A 20,217-nucleotide genomic window follows, 5' to 3' on the forward strand; every position below is an offset into this window, starting at 1 on the left:
AAAGAAAAGGACAAGCTGCAATTAGCTTCAACTTACAGTATGAAGGTCAAAAAATTAAAATCAGCAAGCCATTTTTATACCATTACTGTGGAAAAAAAGTAAGTATAACATTGGATATGAAAATAATTGCAAATAAAATACATGAACAGCTAGAATTAGAAATCAGGACAGATGCTTTTATTTTCCCTTTTAGTAGGTAGAAGTAATTCACGGCAAAACATCATTTTGCTACCTTTGGAAAACAAATGTGTATAAAACAGAGGTAACTGTAGCAGAGGTAACACCAGTTTTTCCTCCAAAATTGCAACAATTTTAGTCATTAGTTGATGCTTTAAAAACACAAACATACTTAGTATTCCTTGTGAGTCCATTTTATGCACAGTCTTGAAATTGTTTTCATATTCTGTATGGGAGATAACTACAGGTAACTCCCCCAGTAGTTTGCTGTACATATTTCTATGTAGCTAGTATTTGAAGAGCACCATCTTAGCCTTGAGGCTTTTTCCTGAACATTCTCTCTCCTTTTACGCAGGGAAAGTAGTACTTCTATAAACACAGAAAAAGAGTTAAGAATAGAACAAAACACGAGGTTTGTGAAGAAGGAAGTCTGAGGATCTGGTGTTTGTTCCTGGGTTAGCAACAGATTTACCATTACCTTACCTCCATTATTTAGATAGTCTATGATCTATTTTATCTTTAAAAAAAGAAGTGATGGTATCCCTGGAGGATGGATGCAGGAAAGCCCAGTTCACAGTTCTGAAAACTTTTCCCACATTCTACAGACTACTAATGCTGAGCACACTTCAGTCTCAGAAGCACTCTTTTTCACCCCAGCAGAGACTAAACGCTCAATTCTCAATGAAAGTATTCTGATCCCAAGTCACCCTGGATCCAGTGAAACATCATGCCAATTTTAATTAACATAATCTCCAACAATCCAACTTCACTTTTTGTAAGATTTGCTAGCTGCTTCACTGTAAGAATCACACAGAGCATCAGTCCCCCGACAATTTTTTTTAACTCATTCACCAAACTGTATTTGACAAAAGACCAAATGTGTTAAAAAAAAAAAAAGTCTCATGCATTTTGTGACAACTGGTAGCAAGTAGAGCAGAGTGCCTAAATTAAGTGTTCCAACCACAGGAAAGACAAACAGTCATCTCATCTGCTCGGCTTGCAAATAAGCAAATGCATGAACTGTTAGAAGGGCAGCATGTTCTTCCTCTTGTCCAAAGAGGTGAGAGATATAGAAACAAGATTAAAGGGAAAAAAGTGGGGAAAACTGCACTGTTATGGGGAGATGATGGGGTGACTGAGGGAAGCTAAATTGAACATTAGTGACATAGCACATACAACTAAACTTCATCTTACTGCTTGACAGCAGGAGGCTGAAGGTGCCTATTTTTTGCTATCCCTACTTGTAAAATACTTGTATGCTGTAAACATTTGTAAGCCATTAGCTAGAACCAACAGCACATGCTCTGAACAACAAAAGCAGGGTTTGTTACAGCCATGGGAATTCTTTCCAGTGAAATCACTGAGAGGTAGGCGGGACAGGATCTCAGGGACCAGCTGAAGCATCACCAAGCCGGGGCAGGTTCACAAACATCCAGACAAAGCTGTAGCAGGTGACTGACAAACCATTTCCTGCAAGGCCCTCCATTGAAGGGGAGATTTCAGTGCTCAGAGTTAGGAAGCATCTCCTCTTATCTAGGAACTCTTTCTGATGAAATCTGAATTATGACTTGTCCTACAATCAGTACACAGACATTACACAACATAAACAATCATCCCTCTCAAAACATTTATGTACTTAAATGCTGTTTAAAAACAATCTGCCCATCTCGTTTTCCTGAGCAAACAATTTCCTTCAAAATTCTTCCCAACACACAGCTTCCAAATCTCTCATAACCTCTGTTACTGTCCTGTAGCAAATGGCTCCCCCATCCTGTTCATTTTAAAGTGTGGGGCCCATAACTGGAATGGCAGTTCAAACTGGAATACCGAAGTAATTTTCTTTTGACCTCTTTCAGATGCTGTTTAGTCTGTAATATATCTAAAACCACTAAGATTTGTCCTCCAATACCACTTGGTCCCCTTTTTGTACTTCTACGTTTCGTACTTCTAAAATGTAATAGCCTATCTTTATTAAATTTTATAACAATAGTTTTTGGTCATTTCCTCTAGGTTATCACTGCCATTTTGAACTATATCTTATACAGTGTTTAGAGCTGAAACAGAAACCAAGTTTTATCCCCCCTCCCACTTATTTCTACCCAAAGTTCACATAATAAATGTCTCCAAACATTTCAAAGACTGCAAATTAAGTCAAAACCATTTAACCTGTGTAAAACTCCCCTCAGTTGGAAGGGCTTTTATTTAGACAGAAATCTATGGAAAGAAAAATCAACACCTGCATTAAAAAAAAAGCACACACCTATTTTTATTTTAATAAAGAGTCAAGACACATGGAAACCTGAAATGACGTCATCTCACTAAAGGAATGTTAAGCAATAGCAGAAGTCATGGTAACGCTATGTACAGCTGCTACTGCTCACAGCATACTGACAGGTGAAAAGAAACCATCTAACAAGCTACAAGATACCTTACATTTCAGAGATAATTAATCAATACTCCCCATCAGTTTCCTGATAGCTTGCTACGTCCCTATATTTTTCTGCAGGTTAAAAAATGTTGGAGAGATGAAAAAGCAACATTCCCTAAAATTTGATAAGAGATGTACAAGAATAATGCAATAAAGAGGCCAAGAAAGCACACATCACATACGCTACTCACACAATCCCTTGAAACACAGGAGGGTATCTTTTCCTTTGCCTGCAACTTCTACACAGTTACTAAAATCACTCTGGCTGCCCTATTTACAGGTCTGATTGAGATGAGCTTTTAAAATGTCATCATAGTTAAGTGTGCTTGTGAGGTTGATCACTGTTTTTGTGTTTCTACTGAAAGAATTTAGAACACTTGAATTTTCTCTCCTCTCTCCCTCCACTCCTAAATCTCTAGTAAAGTAATACAAATTCATAGCAGATGAGGAAGAAAAATAACATCTAAGGAATGTCAAATTAGCCAACAGTCTGGTGATTAAAGCCCTCCTTCAGAAGCTAGCAAAATCTGAGCACAATTTAATAAGGCAAGATCACCTTCTATTTGCTTTGGCTCTCACATGTTTCACCTAAGCCATTGCCAGAGACATTAACAAACCTAAGAAAGCCTTTAGCTTGACTGAGAATTGATTTTTTTTCTTGTTCTTAAAAAGAACAGAACCCCATTCGAAAGAATAAATCCAGTTTGCGGATGCATCAAAGACTAAAATGCATATGGAAACCAAACTCCCCAACACCCTCACTCAGTTCCAGAGAAGTTTCATCTTAAAAACTAAACATCTCAGGTACCTACAGATGACACCACATGCCTCTAGAAGTGGAGATAACTGAGCAGCATATTTTAGGTTCTGCATTTTGAAATCAAGCAGTTGTGTCCCACCTGCATGTAATCTCTTTCACAAGCCCAACCTTCAACTAAAAATGATAACAGGTACCGAACACAAGATAAATCAGTAGCAGAGAGAGGTGAGGAAAAAAAATAAAGTAATAAAAAACCAACACAGGAATCACTAGAACACCTCAATTATTTTCATATTTTAAAAAGAAACTTCTTTTTTAATAATACAAACCTCAAATTTTACCCAGTTACATACATTCACTTTCATGATTTATACAATTTTTGTGCAAGACTTGCAGCTATTTACATCTTCCAGTACAACTGCCTTTAGATACCACAATTTTATATTAACTTCTAGTTACATTTCCCATCTATTACACACAAGTGAAACAAGAACAAGACTAAGACTATTCCCTTTTGTCCAGATGTGAAAACTGCATAGTGGAGACAGTTATGATGTTTTTGATAAATCCACACCAAGTCATGTTGCTTTGGTAGACTGTATTGGAATGTAAAATGTAATGGTCAAAGAAAAAGCTTAAGAGACAGAAAAAAGAAAAAAAAAAAGCTTGCAGACAGTCAGGAACTGGCCACCTACTTACTTTCTGACAAGGCAAAGTGGCTTCTCAAAGTACTTAGAAAAGTGGAAGACAAAAAAAAAAAAAAGAAGAGTGAAAAGGTAAACAGAGTATTTGAATTCCATTAACAGTGCCAATAAATTGGTGTTTTATGATTAAATGAAGCTAAAAGATGCAGAAACTATCCTGAAATAATATAGAAGTGTGCTGATACTTTTATCTACTTGCTATGATGTGTGTTCTAAGCTCATGGCAGAAAATAAACATGGTAATGCCACTGAAACCTGTGCAACTGGGTTACTGAGTGGATTACAAATCAGAGAAAAGAGAGTGAACACAAAACAAGAGCATGGCTACAGATGCAAGATTACAGAAGTATAGAAAGATGGCTGAGTGTCTCAGTGTTCAGTTCAGATTTGTGCTACACATACGCAAACTACAAGACACGTACTTTGTTCCAAAGCACAAGGAAAATTAGTAGCAGATAAAGAAACACAAGAACCACCACATACCTTCTAAACAGTGAGACAGCAATGCAGAAATATGCTTTTGAGCTCAACTGCACCTTTATCCCAGATTGTTTCCTGCATTAGGGAGAGGAAACTAAGAAAAAACTAATAACAAAACAAGAGAGGGAAAGCAAGAGAGGGAAAAAGTAAACAGGATGGAGCTTGGCACTTTCCTAAAATGTTTTGTTACCTAAAAAAGACCAGGTAATTCATAAATTTATAATGAGCTATATTGTCATTTACCTTCCCCACGCCTTTGTCAGTGCGGAGAATCACGGCAATGTCTATTTTAGTGACAAGTGTCTCAGTGAAAATTCAGTGCCCCAAAGAGTAGTTTCATTTTCACATATAGTAATTTTAGTTGGAATTGAATATGTTCTTCATAGTGATTTCCTAGTTAAGTGACAAAGATTCAAACAAACACCTTTTTTAGAGGAATACTAAGGGCTAATGAAAAGCATGCAGACATAACTTACTGTTATTTCTCAAATTTAGATTTGTTGATAAAGTTATTTACACAAAAAGTACCACTCAGGTATATAGCATGTGGCCACAAAGCCATAAAAGAACATGATATTGCAACACTGGCTGAGCACTTTCAATTCCCTAGACTCAAAAAACTGAACTGCTGAGAGCTTTGATTATCCCATTGAGCCTTTTTTTTTTTTGCCCTCCCTTTAAGTGGGAGACTTGCAGTGATTGTGATGCTACCTTCTGGCCAAAGTTCATTCCCCTCAGCTTTTTCATGGAACGTGATACAGTGTAGAACAGGGCTTGGAAGGAAGATAAAGGAAGAGTTCACTAAAAAGCAACATGAGAGAATATCTACTCTAAAGTAGAGCTGGGTTTTATCACATTGAAAACCACAAATGCTCAAAGTTACCAGCATGGTGCAACTAGTATGAGCCCTAGATCAAAAACAAAGAAAGAGGTTTGAAGTAAACACTCCCTGTGATTATATAAAGTGAATTTGTGTTCTAAAGTGATTAACTCCTGTAAATTTAGAAAGATAGGTTTGTGTCACATTTCAGAAAAATAGTGTTTCAGTCTCTCTATGGAAAGGTGAAGGATTTTGTTTTGGCCCTGCCTAATCCATTCCTGAATTGCAGGGCACAGCCCTCCCCCCACAATCCTCTACCATAAAAGGCAGCTCCATTTTCTTGTGCTTTTCAAAGTAGCAGGCTTAGTGGTTACAAAGTTCATGTTTTAAAGTGCACTGTCATTTTAACACTTTACCATCTTAAAAAAGAAAATAAAATTTTCAGGTACTAACAGTTTATAAAAATAATAGCTGCAATATTCCTCTAAAATTGCAACTTAAAACCAAGTCAAAATAGCAAAGATTCAAATATCTTTTTTTTAAAAAAAGATACTAACCAACAATAAAAAAAATTCTTTCTGCAAAGAATTACCAAGCAAAACCTTACATACTGTCCTGCAAGCCTCTCCTAACAGCACCTCACAGAAAATCCATCCAGTTTCTTCCAGCTGACAACCTCAAGAAAACAGAGGTCTAAATAAATCAGTCCTTCCCACCATTCACCTACATAAGTGCAGGTGTGGATGCTGGTGCAGTTTTTCCATCAGCTCCTCTTCTGTAGGTTCTTCCAAAACATCTCTACAAAGAAAAAGCACGAGTTGTTAGGGACAGCAAAGGGAAGTTCTCAGCATTTGTTTTTGCAATGCACACATTGAGATGCAGCATGTGCTCATTTCATTCTTGAAATGAGGAATTAAAATTACAATAAAGTTGATGCTCCCTAAAGATGCATCTACTTGCAAGTGATCCATCCTTTGCAGATGTGTCATGGAAACCAGCAGCTGTTTTCCCATAAGGAGCAGGGAAACAATTTCCTGCACACAGTACAATACAACTGAAGGTCAGTAAATTTGTTTTCCTGAAAGATCTCCCCAATGAGAACATGTTCCCAATGCTACTATTGAATATCCAATGTGCACCAGAAGTTCTACGTGTGCTTGATCATCAACTATCAACTCACCACCCACAATTTCATAATAAGCCAAGAATTTGCATCACTTTCCTCATCTTCCCTTTTCTTCTACCTCTCAGCACAGCTCCCTCCACACACACACACTTCCAACACCTCTTCACCCATGATGCTATTGGCAGGAAGCATATAAAGGTTAAGGATAACAAGTCAGCTTAAAGGAAGCCTAACCAAAGCACATGCTGAGTTTCTCCAAGGTAACAGATGAAACAGTTTGCTTCTGACAGAGGAAATAAGAGACAAGCATTTTACCCTTTTGCAACCAGCACGCTAAGAGATGAACAAACAAAAAACCATGCTAAGTAGATTATCGAGCCTAGTTTAACTCACCTGAACATTAGTTCAACTGTCCTCTGGTATTCAATATCTGAGAGAGACTCCCGATGACAGCGACGGTCCCACTTGTGGATAAAGTTCTGGAACATAAAAGAGACAGAAAGAAAAATTAAAGGCTACTTCTAATTACATCAGTAAAGAGGTTATGTCAGATCAGTACACTGGGAGGTGGGGAGAGGGACTGCTTTAAACAGTGGCAGAGCAGTAATTCATTTAGTCAATAGCATATTTATTGACTGTGGGTCACTGTTCGAATTTGTTGTTCAGGAATGGAATAACTTCCTCATCACACTGAAAGAACAGTAGAACTAAAAATAACCCTGCTGCCTTCTCTGCCTAGCAAGGACTGCCTCCCCAGGATAACTGTGTGAACTACCCACAAGAGTTCACTTGCTTTAAAGTTTTTCCTCTAAAAAAACAAAAAAGCCAAAAAAAAACAAAATACAATATAAACATACTCTTAGTCCAGGAGTCATAAAACTCAGCTTCAGTTTTTTTCATCCTCCCCTATCCACTTTTAATTGTATGAATCAATACCTACGAGCAGACAGACAGCTTAGGGGTAACAGAGAAAAAAAGACAAAAAAAACAGTGATATCCTAGTAATATCCTTCTCTCTGGTTCCAGTTTGCTAAAACTTCTCTCTTACAGCAAACTCCATCCGGAGCCCTTCAGAAGCAAGCATACAGAAAACTTCACAGGACTGGCCTCCTGTCAGAACTGGAAGTCTTTCCTAGCATGCCCAGGGGTAAGATAGAGGCTTCACATGAGACCCATCTCACCTAAATTGATCTGGTTACCATTCCGCATAAAGCAATATATTTTAGTTCTCTATGCAATCAAAAAGCAACAACAAAAACCACAACATCCACCACATCTCCAAAAGAGAAATTATCATTAGTTTTAAGATGGGGTGAAGCGCCCTCTAAAGACGTTCAATTTCTTCCATTACTTATGCAAGGATTACATGAGTAATATGGATTAGATGGCTATGATTAATGTTCCTTTGTTGCCTTCACCATCAAAAAGCTCAAAAGACAAACTTTCAGAGAAGTACAGATACACAAGAGACCAACAGAACTACATGTTCTTCATGGTATTAGCTAGGTACCTACATTTCCATGACTTCTTTAAAAAGCAATAGACAACTATCTCTTCAAAACAAATAATCAGTTCCAGTGTTCTAGTGTGGAACTGGGTAATAATCCAAACTGGGAGGTGGGAAGAGACACAGGACCACCAAATAAAACAAAAATATTAAGATTAAATAGTTTCATTTGCTGACAAATCAAATGCAAAAAATATTTGCAGCTTGGAAGTTAAATGCTAAAATACTAATAATATTAAAGTACAAGAGAAGCATTTCTACAAATGTGATTTTAAAATTTTAAATTTTTAAAATTTAAAAATATCACAACACATCTTTGCGGTGAGTTAGCTATAACAAAAAACGTACACACCCAGTGAAATGCAACCAGATTTGTGACAAAGTTAAAAAAAAAATACACAATTGTCTCGGAAAAAGAAAATGCTTCTTCAACATCTGAGAGAAGGAGATGGGGAAGAAGATTAAGCAAACATGCAAAACCAACCTGCATTTCCCAGAAAGTTTCCTGGGTTCTTTCTGTTTCCCGTACAGACCAGAACCTGCTATCAGGATCCAACACCAAATAAACGCACTTTCTTACCTCTAGAAGTAAAGCTACGAAGAGATTAACCCAGATGACAGATGAGATCAACCACCAGGCTACAAAATAGATCTTTGCCCACCTGCAGATCAGATTAACAGACAATAAGTAAAGTAGGCAGCAAATAACCTCAGCCTGGAAGTGACTGAAGAAATTAAATCACAGTTTTCCTTGAAAGGTAATACTACTACTTTCCTAATGTAAAAAGAGATTTTAAACTATTACTAATGAAAAGTAATAATCTTAGCCTTTCATTAAGTTAAAAGCAAACAGATTTCTCCAAACTGATTTTCTCCACCCACTTAAGATACCTAAACAAACCCTGAAGGGACAGAAAAACAGCCTAGGAGAAGTTGTTCTGGATCACAGAAGAAGATCCATCTAGGCTAGTGGCCTTTGAGTGGTCTGAAGTGAAAGCACATGAAAAGAGTTCAAGAACATGACTAGGTATTTACAAGGCTACCCGCTCAGAGCTCTCCTGATCTCCAACCATTTGCAGTTCAGAGATTTCTTGAGCTAGAGGTAGCTTCCATTCATTGCAGATCCCAAAGGATTTCTTTCACAACTTGTCCAGTCTTTACCAGAGCATATTAAACATTTATCACAGACAACAGCCTGTTGAATTCCACACCTTAACTACACGCTGGGTGAAGAACCATTTCCTTCTGTTTGATTCAAACTGCTAGACTCAAGATGTGGAAATCATGAAATCAGGACCCCACAGAAATCAAATTTCCCAGGTTTACTGCATTAAGATTTCACCAGCTAAGCATCAGTGAAACAGCTTAACTCAGAGCCTATCCAGTTAATTCAAACATTCCCATAAAACAATGCAATGCAAATGAAAGATATGCCCAAGATTCTAAGTCTACTAAACATTATTTACTCCCAGGGAGAATACAGAAGCAACCCAGAACATCTCACAGTGATTCACTTACATCTCTTCTCTGAGACTGGCTCTACAGTGAGAGCCACCCACCTACCTAATGCATGTTGCAAACCTGCTTAAAATTCACACTTAAGAAATTCATGCTTAAGCAATTCACGCTTTTTTGGAGCAAGACAGCTATCAAACCAGTTTCCAATACCTTCTAAATGATATTTAGAAAGAAAAGAAATTGTATTTAGAAAGAAAAGAAAGGTTAGCTGCATGCCTCTTATTAGCTTCTAGGAATTGTACTACATGTATAATTCTTGTTCATTTAATTTATAAGCTAGATTTACATGGCTCCATATTGGTATTATTACTGCTACTTACGGAGTTGAGTATCTTGAGAACGCTTCCAAAAAGACTTGCCAGTTGTTCACTACCATCACATCCCAGAGGGTCACCACTGCTGCCTGAATAACACGAGTAAAACAGAAATTGAGTTGCTACTTCACACGCTAAAAAGCCTCAGAAAATGAGGGAAAGGGACAGGTATGGAGGCAAAGAGGTCTGGATTCCATCTATGATCAGACTCACAGCAAAGTCATCAAAGTTGTTCGGCCAATATTCCAGCTGTTCATAGGTCCCACACTGCAGAGTGCCATTATTATATGTTGTATTGACAACACTGCAAGAGAATTGGTCTGATATGAGCATAGCTTTCTACATACTTCAAAAAAACAAGATTCCTGTGATTAACGTTAAGTATCTCATGTGCACAGAAAACACAGGAAATCATTAAAGTATTAAAGCTACAGCAGGTTAAAATTTTGAGCTATAGATAAGCACACTGGCAATTCCAATACACCAAGAAAAAAAACTGAAAGAGTAGCAGATGAAAAAGTTTGTGTGACTGAAAATTAAATTAAGGGCAGCTTCAAGAACAAAAAGAAAAAACAAACACAAATAGCCCAGAGGTACAGAGTTGCAGATGCCTTTGAAAATCACAGTACTACTTTCTGAATAGTGATGCTTACCTGACATTTCCCATAGGAACCACAGCACCTTTAAATAGCATTATGCCAGTTATAGCAAATGCATAGAAAACCACCTGGAAGGAATATATTTAAGTATTAGTTTTGAATATTTCTGTCACTAAATAGGCAAACAATGCAATTAAACATGGAATTCACCTTAGTACCACAAGTAAAAGACTCTGGTCACGATCAATGTCCAGACATTAAGAAGTATTTTAACTTCAATAGGTTTGGGCTTTTTTTTTCTTTTTAATTGCTTGCTCTTTTTAATATTCTATTTAACTTTCCTTTGTTAAAATGCATTGCAACAATTTCATTTATGATCTGTCAGAAAACAAAACAAAACAAAGAAAAACAGTACCTATAAATACAAGGAATAATCTAAGTATTTGGGGAGCTTTCTGTTAGATTCATTGAAAATCAGCTTTTACAAAACCTAACATAAGGACAAAAATAAGCCAGTATTACATCAGCAACTTCTTCTAAAATGTTATATTAATCTATACGCCAAGGTTTCATAATAAAATGATTTTGGAACTGCAGTCTTTTACTTGTTAGGAAAACACAAACCTCTTTTTAAAAAGAAAGTTTTCACAGCCTTCTGCAGTTACGTGCTATTAAAATTTGCAAAATGACCTAAAAAGCTTGTTCTAGAAATAACCTATAGTCCTCTGAGTAAGGAACCATTTGTTCTAGGACAGCCTGAGACAAGATGAGTGTTTGATGAAACTGAAGTGTCATTAGTCACTTTTCTGTATTTTGCTAGAAGACAGCCCCAAAAGAAGGTCTGGGAAGGAAGGAAGGGACTGCTCTGATCTGTGAATCCCACCCAGCATTTTAAATGCTACTGGAGTAAGTTGAAGCTGCCGTTCCACAACCTGCCAGGAGATGGGGCATCTGCCCTTGCAATAAAGTCGATTTTATTCTATGATAAAGATATTACCTCTAAACTGATGTACTGCCTAACATATTAGCTAACAAGCTATATTACTTTATCAGCATATGTTCAAGGCTAAAATTCGGAAAGATCTTTTGCATCAGCAGGTAACGGAGTCGGACTTGACTATGGTAGAAGGCTCAGTGACAGCTTCTACTCAGCCTTAAGTAAAAGCAAGTTAAATTAATGGAAGTGGCAAACACTGTTGCAGAGTTGTCTCACAATTGGTGCAAAACTACAGTTGACGCTCCCGGCCCAAAGGACAATCCACAGCAGACACTTCATGAGCATTATATCTTACATGCATGAGTAGGGATACCATACTGAAACACTAAAGCATCATGTCTAAAACAAAACTGAAGCCCATTACTGCAGGCTCCTGCCATCTTAGCTATGTCTGTCAGGACAACAGGGAGCCTCCAGCAGAATTCTGTAGTTCAGGTACAGCCACGCCAGTAGCAGCACAGCTTTGGGGTCCTACTGTAAAGCACAAGGGAGCTCACCTGATGAACGCTGTCTCCCAGGGCTCTGACATATGGGCTCTGTCACATTCAGCAGCAGCAAATATCAATCGCTGCCTCCCCAACCTAGCCACCAAGCAACCCTAGCAGCCTGTGACAGGGGTGACAAGCAAATGTGCACTCCTTTAGCGTGGTGTACCCATTTCACCAAGAAATTGCAAAATTACCGAGAGTACAGGCAGCTCATTACATTGAGCAACCACAAGGCAGAGCAGCATTTTCTACAGTGGCTTTGGGAAGACCTGGTAATTTATTTATTTCCAACAATTCAATAATTGTCAAAAGTTTCTCATTACACTGAAGATAGTCCTATCATATGCAAGACTGGTATTTAGGCCCCTAAGAACCCAAAGAGACTCCTACTTTCACCTGTAAAAGCTAATGTCTTGGTTTGTGCACTCCCAAAGTAATTCTCAGTATTAAGAGTAGCTCCCAACAGCATGTATGACTTGCAAAGCAGAACTAAGTTTGTTACCGATTTATCTTTGCACAAGCCAACGTTTTTATTTCAAATTGCAACATAAACCTCTCCAGGCCACAATTTAAGGTCCCTCCCCTACAGATACAAGCAGAGATTAGTAAGGACAAAACCCAGATATTCTGGATAAATTGCATGCTAAGTCAGTTCTTGTTTTGATATACTAGAATAACTTCTCAGAAAACACCTAATACACAGCAAAGCCTTGCTCTTTAACCATTATTTCAAATTAAGGTATTTTAAAAAATAAAAACAACATGAAATAAAGACACCCACTCATTTGCTCTGTCAGGAAGACACAGCTGCAAATCCAGAAACTCAAGAGTTAGGAAATGTAGACTTTATGTAATCAGCATCACACACTGTGATACATCCTTGAATCATCCGTTTACAGACTATGTTGTACACATCCAACACACTTTGAACATGATGGCAGGGACTTTCACAAAACATCACGTCCAAACATGCCAGCCATCTTAAGACTTTCTCAACTGAGAACAATTACAAAGTTGAGAACTCAACTGAGAACAATTATAAAGTTGTTTTGCTATTTAATTTAACATAAGCAAGCGAGGGTAAGGAAAGAGAGGCCACTTTAGAAACAGATGAGTTTTTCTTTGAAAGCAAAATTTCCAGCCCGAGACAAGTATTTTAGAGAAGTTTCAATAACCTTTTAAAGGTACTCCTAGAGGAAACCGGTAATTAAGGCACAGTCACCACATGCTGGCCATAACAAAACAGTAGTTTGTTACGGCTTTGCCGGACATGCTCTAGAGAATTAGTTGATGATGGTGAAATATTACGGTTCATGGAAATTGTCATCCAAGGACCCTGGTTTACTTTGTCACTTCCTTTCTTACAGGCAGCGGTACAGTAAGTGGTATGTGTTCATCAGTCCTGCTTTATGACTTACCACAAGGATTCCTGCAAAGGCTCTCAAGTTTTTTACCAGATCCAGCAATGTAGTAACAACCAAAGCCATGAACTAAAACAAAGCAGAATTTGATATGCATTACATTCACCACACTTACAATCTGTATCAAATTATCTTTACTAAAAGGACAAACAAATACTGATCAGGAAAGGAAGATACGTCTAAATGAGGATAATCTTTTATATAGTGATATCTGCATGAGATACTTAAAATGAACAGTGCCATACTCTTTTTCATATGCAGCCATCATGCTAACTTTTAGGTACAATTAGGCTCCCATGACCTAAAGGGCTATATATAAAGATCAGAACAGGCAAAATAATGATCTTAAGTGCCCCTACAACTTCAGGGTGATTGATATGGATTGAAAAGGAAGCATGTCTATTTTACACTTTCCACAGAAATTACACCAGGTAGATATTTATTAAGATACAAGTCCTACTCCTGATGTCAATTTGGACTTGGTGTTCAAGCAAGTCTAAGCATGGGATTATAACAAACAGTCAAACAACTTCAACTGATTTCAGATTCAAGAATAGGTACTCTGGTGTAAATACGCATAACTAGAAAGTGAAAAAGGGATTAATTCCAAAAAACCCTTTACAGAACTAAACTGTCTGGCAGTATCTAGTGAGAGCAAGCCCTTCACTTCCTGAGTACAAAGTTCTTCAAGGACTTCACACATCCAGTCACCTAGTTCAGACTGAAGCCTTACATAAGTTATGCAAGTATTTCTGGATATGTTTCTCTGCCCACTTTAGAATACTAACATCAACTGCAATGACATCAACGGAACTTCCCTGGCAATTTTCTCAACGGAGAAAACAACCTAAAGAGAGTTTGTGAGGTGCTGTGCCTACTCAGGTGGGAAAGAATTGCAAGCCAGTACACAACATTACGACAGGCTTTAATAAAATTTATAATTTGACTAACAAAGATATCAGAAGTGTGGAGGAATAAGCAAACACCTTCATATTAGGAATGATCCGCAGGAACCTGAAAACGATTAGCATGTTCACCAATCGAACCATATCCCACAGCGATAACAAGCCCATGAACTCAGGTCTCCTAGGAAAGATGGAAGAAAATAATAAATCAGAGAAACAGCTCATGACAGAAAGACAGTTAAAGCTTCTTAGCTACAAATAATTGCAAATTCCCCACAACTTCTGCTTAATATCTGTGCCATATTAAAATTTGTTTTGGAAAAAAAAGAAGAATTTTATTTCCTCATATAAACACTTTTTACAACCTATGACTGACTCGAACACTGCACCCAGTTTTGGGATCACCAGTACAAGAAAGAGATAAACTACAACTAGATCAGCAGAGGGCCAACAATATATGGTCAAGGGCTGGTGTACCAGCCCAGCCACTATAGTTTCAGAAACTAGGCTTGCTCAGCCTGAGAAAAGACTGCTTCAGGGCAATCTAGTGACATCCTTCTATTATGTACAGAGAGGTCCCCAAGAAGACAGAAGAAAGGCTGTTCAACGGTGCACAGTAAGAGGGCAAGGGATAATAGGCCTATGCTGAAACAAGGGCAGCTCACACTAGATATAAGGAAGCACTTATCAACCATGAGGACAATGGGAGTCAATGATATTAAATTGTTAGCAATTAACATCCCTACGGCAATGCTTTTGAGTGATGGGAAAAAACAATGTTCAACAATAAACTCACTGTTAGTTGTTACTTCACCTGGTCTCTTTATAGAGAACTAGTGTAATGAAAGAAGTTATCTTAATTTACAATATAACAAATATCCTGAAAAATTAGGGAGAATCAGCATTTCAGGAGTGAGCTTGTATGAAGAGAAAGTATCAAAATGTGTTTTAACTCCCGCCCCTAAAAGTAAGATTCACAAAGTCCTCCAAAAGTCCTTTGCTTTCCTCTTCTGGTGTGTCTGCAGTTCATGAATTTTAAAGTAGAAACAATTACTTTTGTGGCTTTGATGGTGAATAAAGGTTAAGATAATAATCCAAGAACTGTTTGAACTTAGGAAAATCAAGATACTTTTACTTGCTATTTTATTTCTAGTACAGATAAATAGTTTAAAAATCTATGGGATTCTGCCTACTAAACTTTACAGAATGAAATAAAACTCAGTCTTTGATCTACAGGGTAAAAGGGGATTTGCTAGTTGTTTAGCAGTTCATATAATTGGGCTTACGGACAGTCTGATATTGAAATACGTGAGGTTAGTAGCTGGTTGTGTATGTTGTATCAAATTCCTCTTCCTGCACCTTTCAAAAGCATAGGTCTGCTAAGATATTATTTTAGATCAGATTACAAGTAACACAAACACATCCTTCTCTCAAAACACAGAAGTAAAACTCTAAAGATTTATGAAAAGATAAAATAATTTTCTTTCACCTATCCATTTTGCCTAGCCTTTGGTGATTTTAATAGCAAGAACTTCTACTAGGTTTGGAAACTTACGGACAATTACACCATAAGTGTGCATGAATGTGTGTGTGCATTCCCCTGACCCACCCTAAACTCCCAAGAAATTGCAACAGTTCAAGGAGATTACATACCAACCAGGATGAGGAAATCCATACTCTGCAAAAGTTGCAATCTCCAAGACCTTTAGATAGGAGGAGGGAAGAAAAGTCAAAACTGTTTAACTTTGTAATTCTAAGTTTTAAAAATTACATTTCTTGACAGGAAACATTTTTGAGAGCTTTAAGACACTAATTTGACACAGTTTTAAGCTCTGAAATTGACATATTTTTGACTAGAAATTCCCCCAAAGTAATCCAGTGTTGATACATACAAGGATATTGAATGAATTACACTAACAGTGAATTTGACCTCGTCAAAGGTTTCAGGCCTTTACCAAACAGTAATAACCTTCTTCCACTTTTTTTATTGAAAAGTGATGTTTAGCTACATAACAGAGTTCCTCATGTGATAACTCTAAGAGCTGAATGTTTCCACATAACATTAAAAAGGATAATTAACAAGAAATCTTAACTTTTCCATCAATTTCAAAAAACCTACCTCCAAAAAAGGGACACGAAGAGCACCACTCACTACCAAAACTTTAATGCCAATGAAAACCACAATACTGGCTCAAGCTGTTTAACTCAGCACATTAAACAGTGCTGAATAAAGAACAATTCTACTAGCTCTTGCACCTCCTCATCATCTTAGACACCAAATCCAGGAATACAGAAGTTGAAAACAAAAACAATCAACCAACCAAAAAAAAATATCTTACCAGCAAAATTGCAGTCAGAAGTCCATCAAACCTATTGCTCGGGTACGATAAGTATCTTTTCAAGCCCATCGCCAAGATTTTCAGCAACATTTCCAGCAGATAGTATAGGATGAAGAAGCAGTTGATAGCCTTCACCACCACCCCCAAATAATAAAAATTATTAGAATTAAATGCATCAGAGAACAGCAAAAACCATAGGAATACTGTCACATCTTACCCCCAAGAAGAAGTCATCTCTTTCGGAAGGCTGCTTATCTGCATCCATCACCAAAACCACCTTAAAAAACAAGGAATCTTTTATGAATCCACTGCTTTACTGCTGCACAAAGCAGATTTTTTAGCACAAGAACAGGATGTTCCTTTATACTTTACACAGATCTTTTCAAGCAGCTCAGAATATATTCCTTAACTGCAGGCCAGAATATAATCCTTAACCAAGAGTATTCTCTCCTAAGACTTTACATAATTAAAGCATGCAAAACACAGATACCTACCGCAGAAAGTGGTTATCACAATAGAGACTAAAAGAACAAAGACAGAACTGAATTTTTCAGCAGGAAAAAGAGAAAAATCTTACTTACGCAGATAGAAACAATGTTTGCAAGGGCTACAACATTCCCCAAGTAGCCAAAGTAAGGATGGCCAAAGGCAAACTGCACTTTCTGCATAAAATGGGATTGGTACTCTGGACTGGGAGGATGCTGAAAAGACAAACACAAAAGGATTTTCTGATATGCAAAATGTAAGCATTTTAATAATGATGCAGGAAAAAAAATCTGATTTAAGAAACAGACTTTTTCAAAGCAAAACTTTGCAAGGCACACGATAATTTTAACTACATTTAAATAGGAAGGTGCTTTCAAGCTCTAGCTATCAGCAAGAGATTGTTCTGAATTGCAAATGGGTTGGTGATTATGGCACAATACAAGACAATACAAGGCAAAGAAGGAAGGTAATCCAACCTCTTCAGTGCCTCAAGCAGGTAAACTAACCACCAGGCTACTAACGTATACATTTCTTCTACCTCTCCCAACATTTGTCTCCCTTAAGAGATTCAAAAGTCTTAGTTCCATGTAAATATAGAAAATAACATTTCTTAACCCTTACAAAGTTCATCTCTCCACCCACACCATCTCCCTGCCCGCCAAGGGGAGAAGACTTCTTTCTGACCATCTTCAGCTGAAGAGGGACTTCAGCTGAAGTCTATATTTCATCCTTCTTTCACAGTCTGGAGAAAAGTCTTTGAATCTATTTGTTACTCTGCGAACACTAACATATGGTGGAGATGCATTGTTTTAGTATAGGGCTGTCATGACATGACAAATCCCTTGCATTTCATCAAAAAAGGATTTACTACAGACATACATGCTTCTCAAGAGCACTTCCTTCAGAAAGTCTATGCTGGAAGCTTAACTCCTCTTCCTCATTCCATCACAATTAACCTTCCTACTAAACAAAAACAAATACAGCCCTCACTTATTTTGTCTGCCCAAGAAGGTTAAAAATGCTGTGAAAACAACCAGGCATTTCATATATTTAACACTACCTGGCAATCCCAAACTAATGCCGCAAAAGCTCCCCAAAGCAATGCCATTTGTGACTGTAAGAGCAATCTACCAACAACTTAAAATCAATGACACCTGATCATTCCCTGTGTTCAGGGAACCGTAAAATGTATTTAATTCTACACTTAGCATAATACTATCACTTATTTTTGTTCAAAACCATGATCACTTTTGGCACTTAATAAATAATTGTAAGGTACATACTTGCTTAATGGCATCTTTGTCTAGTTCTTCAAAGAGCTTCTGGAACTGGGCAGCAGACAGCTGGTCACCGGACCATATTTTGAGTGACTTAACATGAAAGAGAAAGTCAGATCAACACCTGCATTCGATGCATCTTCAGAACACACGAGCCCTCTCAGACTATCTCAAAAGCCTAGGAATACAGCTGTAATACAACCTGCACCACAAGGTATTAGAGCGAGCTTCGATATCCTTTGTTTTAATGCTAACCTGCCAAATGACTGTGGGATTTGTTTCACCCTTTCTGTTTTCCCTCTCTGGGATCACAAGCTTCTTAAGAAGGAGCATGCTCTAATGACATACTTGGATTTTTAGTCTCATCTAGTACTGCTGTTTTAGTCTCATCTAGTACTGCTGTTCTGCAGAGATCCCAAGAACGAAAGTATGTTAGTTATCACTTTTTTGCAGAAGTGATCACCTGGAAAGATGTAATTATTTTACAAATTGTAACGTGATGAAGACCCTTCCCTAGCACGCTAAATGCTAACTGCAACTACAGTACACACAGCAACAAAAGAGAAAAAAACACCACTAACCAGAACTAAAACTTGGATTTGCATACTTAAATAATGCAATGGACAGCTTGACATAAGTAGAGAGCATGGTGTTTATTTGCAGACTACTCTGTTTATACAACCCCTATCCCAGACAACAATGGGAAGCAACACACATACACTTCCTCATTCCACTTCCAACCTTCAGACTGGAGCCAACCAGCTGCTGGCACGTTATTACCATCAGCTCTTAACTATCACTTTCTCTTGGCAGAAGTTCATACCGTATGTACTTCCAAAACCCGCTGCAATTTTGTTCTTAAAAAGCAACATTACTTTTGGATAACACCCTCATACCATACTGTTAACTCCTGCAACTTCTATCTCCTGTCAGAGACAATTTCTCTGTCCTCGGACAACTATGGCTTTGTAAAACAAAAGTTGGCTTTGTAAAACAAAGAAAGTCTTCATTACCTTACACCACCTACAGGCGGATGCCTTCCTCTTTACAGTAACCAAAGTAGCAGCAATACTGAGGTGAAATCATTGGAACAAAAACTGTCTCTAAGATAATGAGCAGAGGCACAGCTCAGTGTCTGTTTGTGTGTTGGTCTTTGCCTAAAGAAAGCAGCATACAAGCAGCTGAGCTGAAAGCTACTGCTCCTAGATCAGTTCTGAGATCAGAAGCATTTCAGTTTCCACAGCTGTCCCATCAGATGTTTCCTAGCCACCAAAGATTTAAAACTCCTACCCTCATGATTGCTTGCTTGCAGCGAGAATCCATTTCAACTTTCTGCAGCACTTGAAGCAAGGCCCCAACACTGACGTACGACCTATTTAAAAGAAGACAGGATGTACTTAGAGGATGGGCCCCGAAACAGATAGCTATCTTGATGGCAGATGGTTGTTTTATTTTTTTTATTTATTTATTTTTGGAAACACAGAAATAAAAAGGAAACAGACCCCATAAAAAGTCCCAGACAACAGGTTATAAATACTCACTTGAATCAATAATAAAATAAAAAGATAAGCAAAAGTATCATTTTCTTCAAAAAGGGATCCTCAGTTAGTATACTAAACAAGAGGCACAGAAACCTGCTTTTTTCTGCAAGGTGAACTACAGTTTCTGTAACCTCCACTTACTGTTCTGCATTAGCAGGACCTTCTTTCAGGGAAGAAAGTACTTCAAATGCAGCCCGGATTCCTAGCCGTCTCCTGAAGAGGGAGGACTGAACTGATTTCTGTACAGTAAACACACCACAAAAGGAGACAATTTACTTACACTGGTTTAAAGGAAAACCAATTAGATAATATAAATGTGACCTGTAAACT

At 37.7% G+C, this 20,217-nt stretch overlaps 1 protein-coding gene across 1 annotated transcript in view; it reads right to left on the bottom strand.

Moving 5' to 3' along the window:
- Positions 1-3,642: 3,642 nt before the first annotated feature.
- Positions 3,643-20,217, bottom strand: part of TPCN2 (two pore segment channel 2) — a 31,430-nt gene continuing 14,855 nt past the window's right edge. The window contains exons 11-25 of the mRNA XM_080594554.1: positions 20,029-20,126; positions 19,637-19,718; positions 18,353-18,439; positions 17,165-17,284; positions 16,801-16,860; positions 16,584-16,712; positions 15,898-15,947; positions 14,326-14,425; positions 13,337-13,408; positions 10,488-10,561; positions 10,048-10,138; positions 9,841-9,923; positions 8,583-8,664; positions 6,889-6,974; positions 3,643-6,167 (exon numbers count right to left, since the gene is read on the bottom strand). Of these exons, the coding sequence (XP_080450680.1) occupies positions 6,089-6,167; positions 6,889-6,974; positions 8,583-8,664; positions 9,841-9,923; positions 10,048-10,138; positions 10,488-10,561; positions 13,337-13,408; positions 14,326-14,425; positions 15,898-15,947; positions 16,584-16,712; positions 16,801-16,860; positions 17,165-17,284; positions 18,353-18,439; positions 19,637-19,718; positions 20,029-20,126 (1,293 nt within the window). The 3' untranslated portion in view covers positions 3,643-6,088. The remainder of the gene's footprint in view (positions 6,168-6,888; positions 6,975-8,582; positions 8,665-9,840; positions 9,924-10,047; positions 10,139-10,487; positions 10,562-13,336; positions 13,409-14,325; positions 14,426-15,897; positions 15,948-16,583; positions 16,713-16,800; positions 16,861-17,164; positions 17,285-18,352; positions 18,440-19,636; positions 19,719-20,028; positions 20,127-20,217) is intronic.

This window comes from Anser brachyrhynchus (assembly GCF_964034855.1).
Source record: "Anser brachyrhynchus genome assembly, chromosome: 5".
NCBI lineage: Eukaryota > Metazoa > Chordata > Aves > Anseriformes > Anatidae > Anser > Anser brachyrhynchus.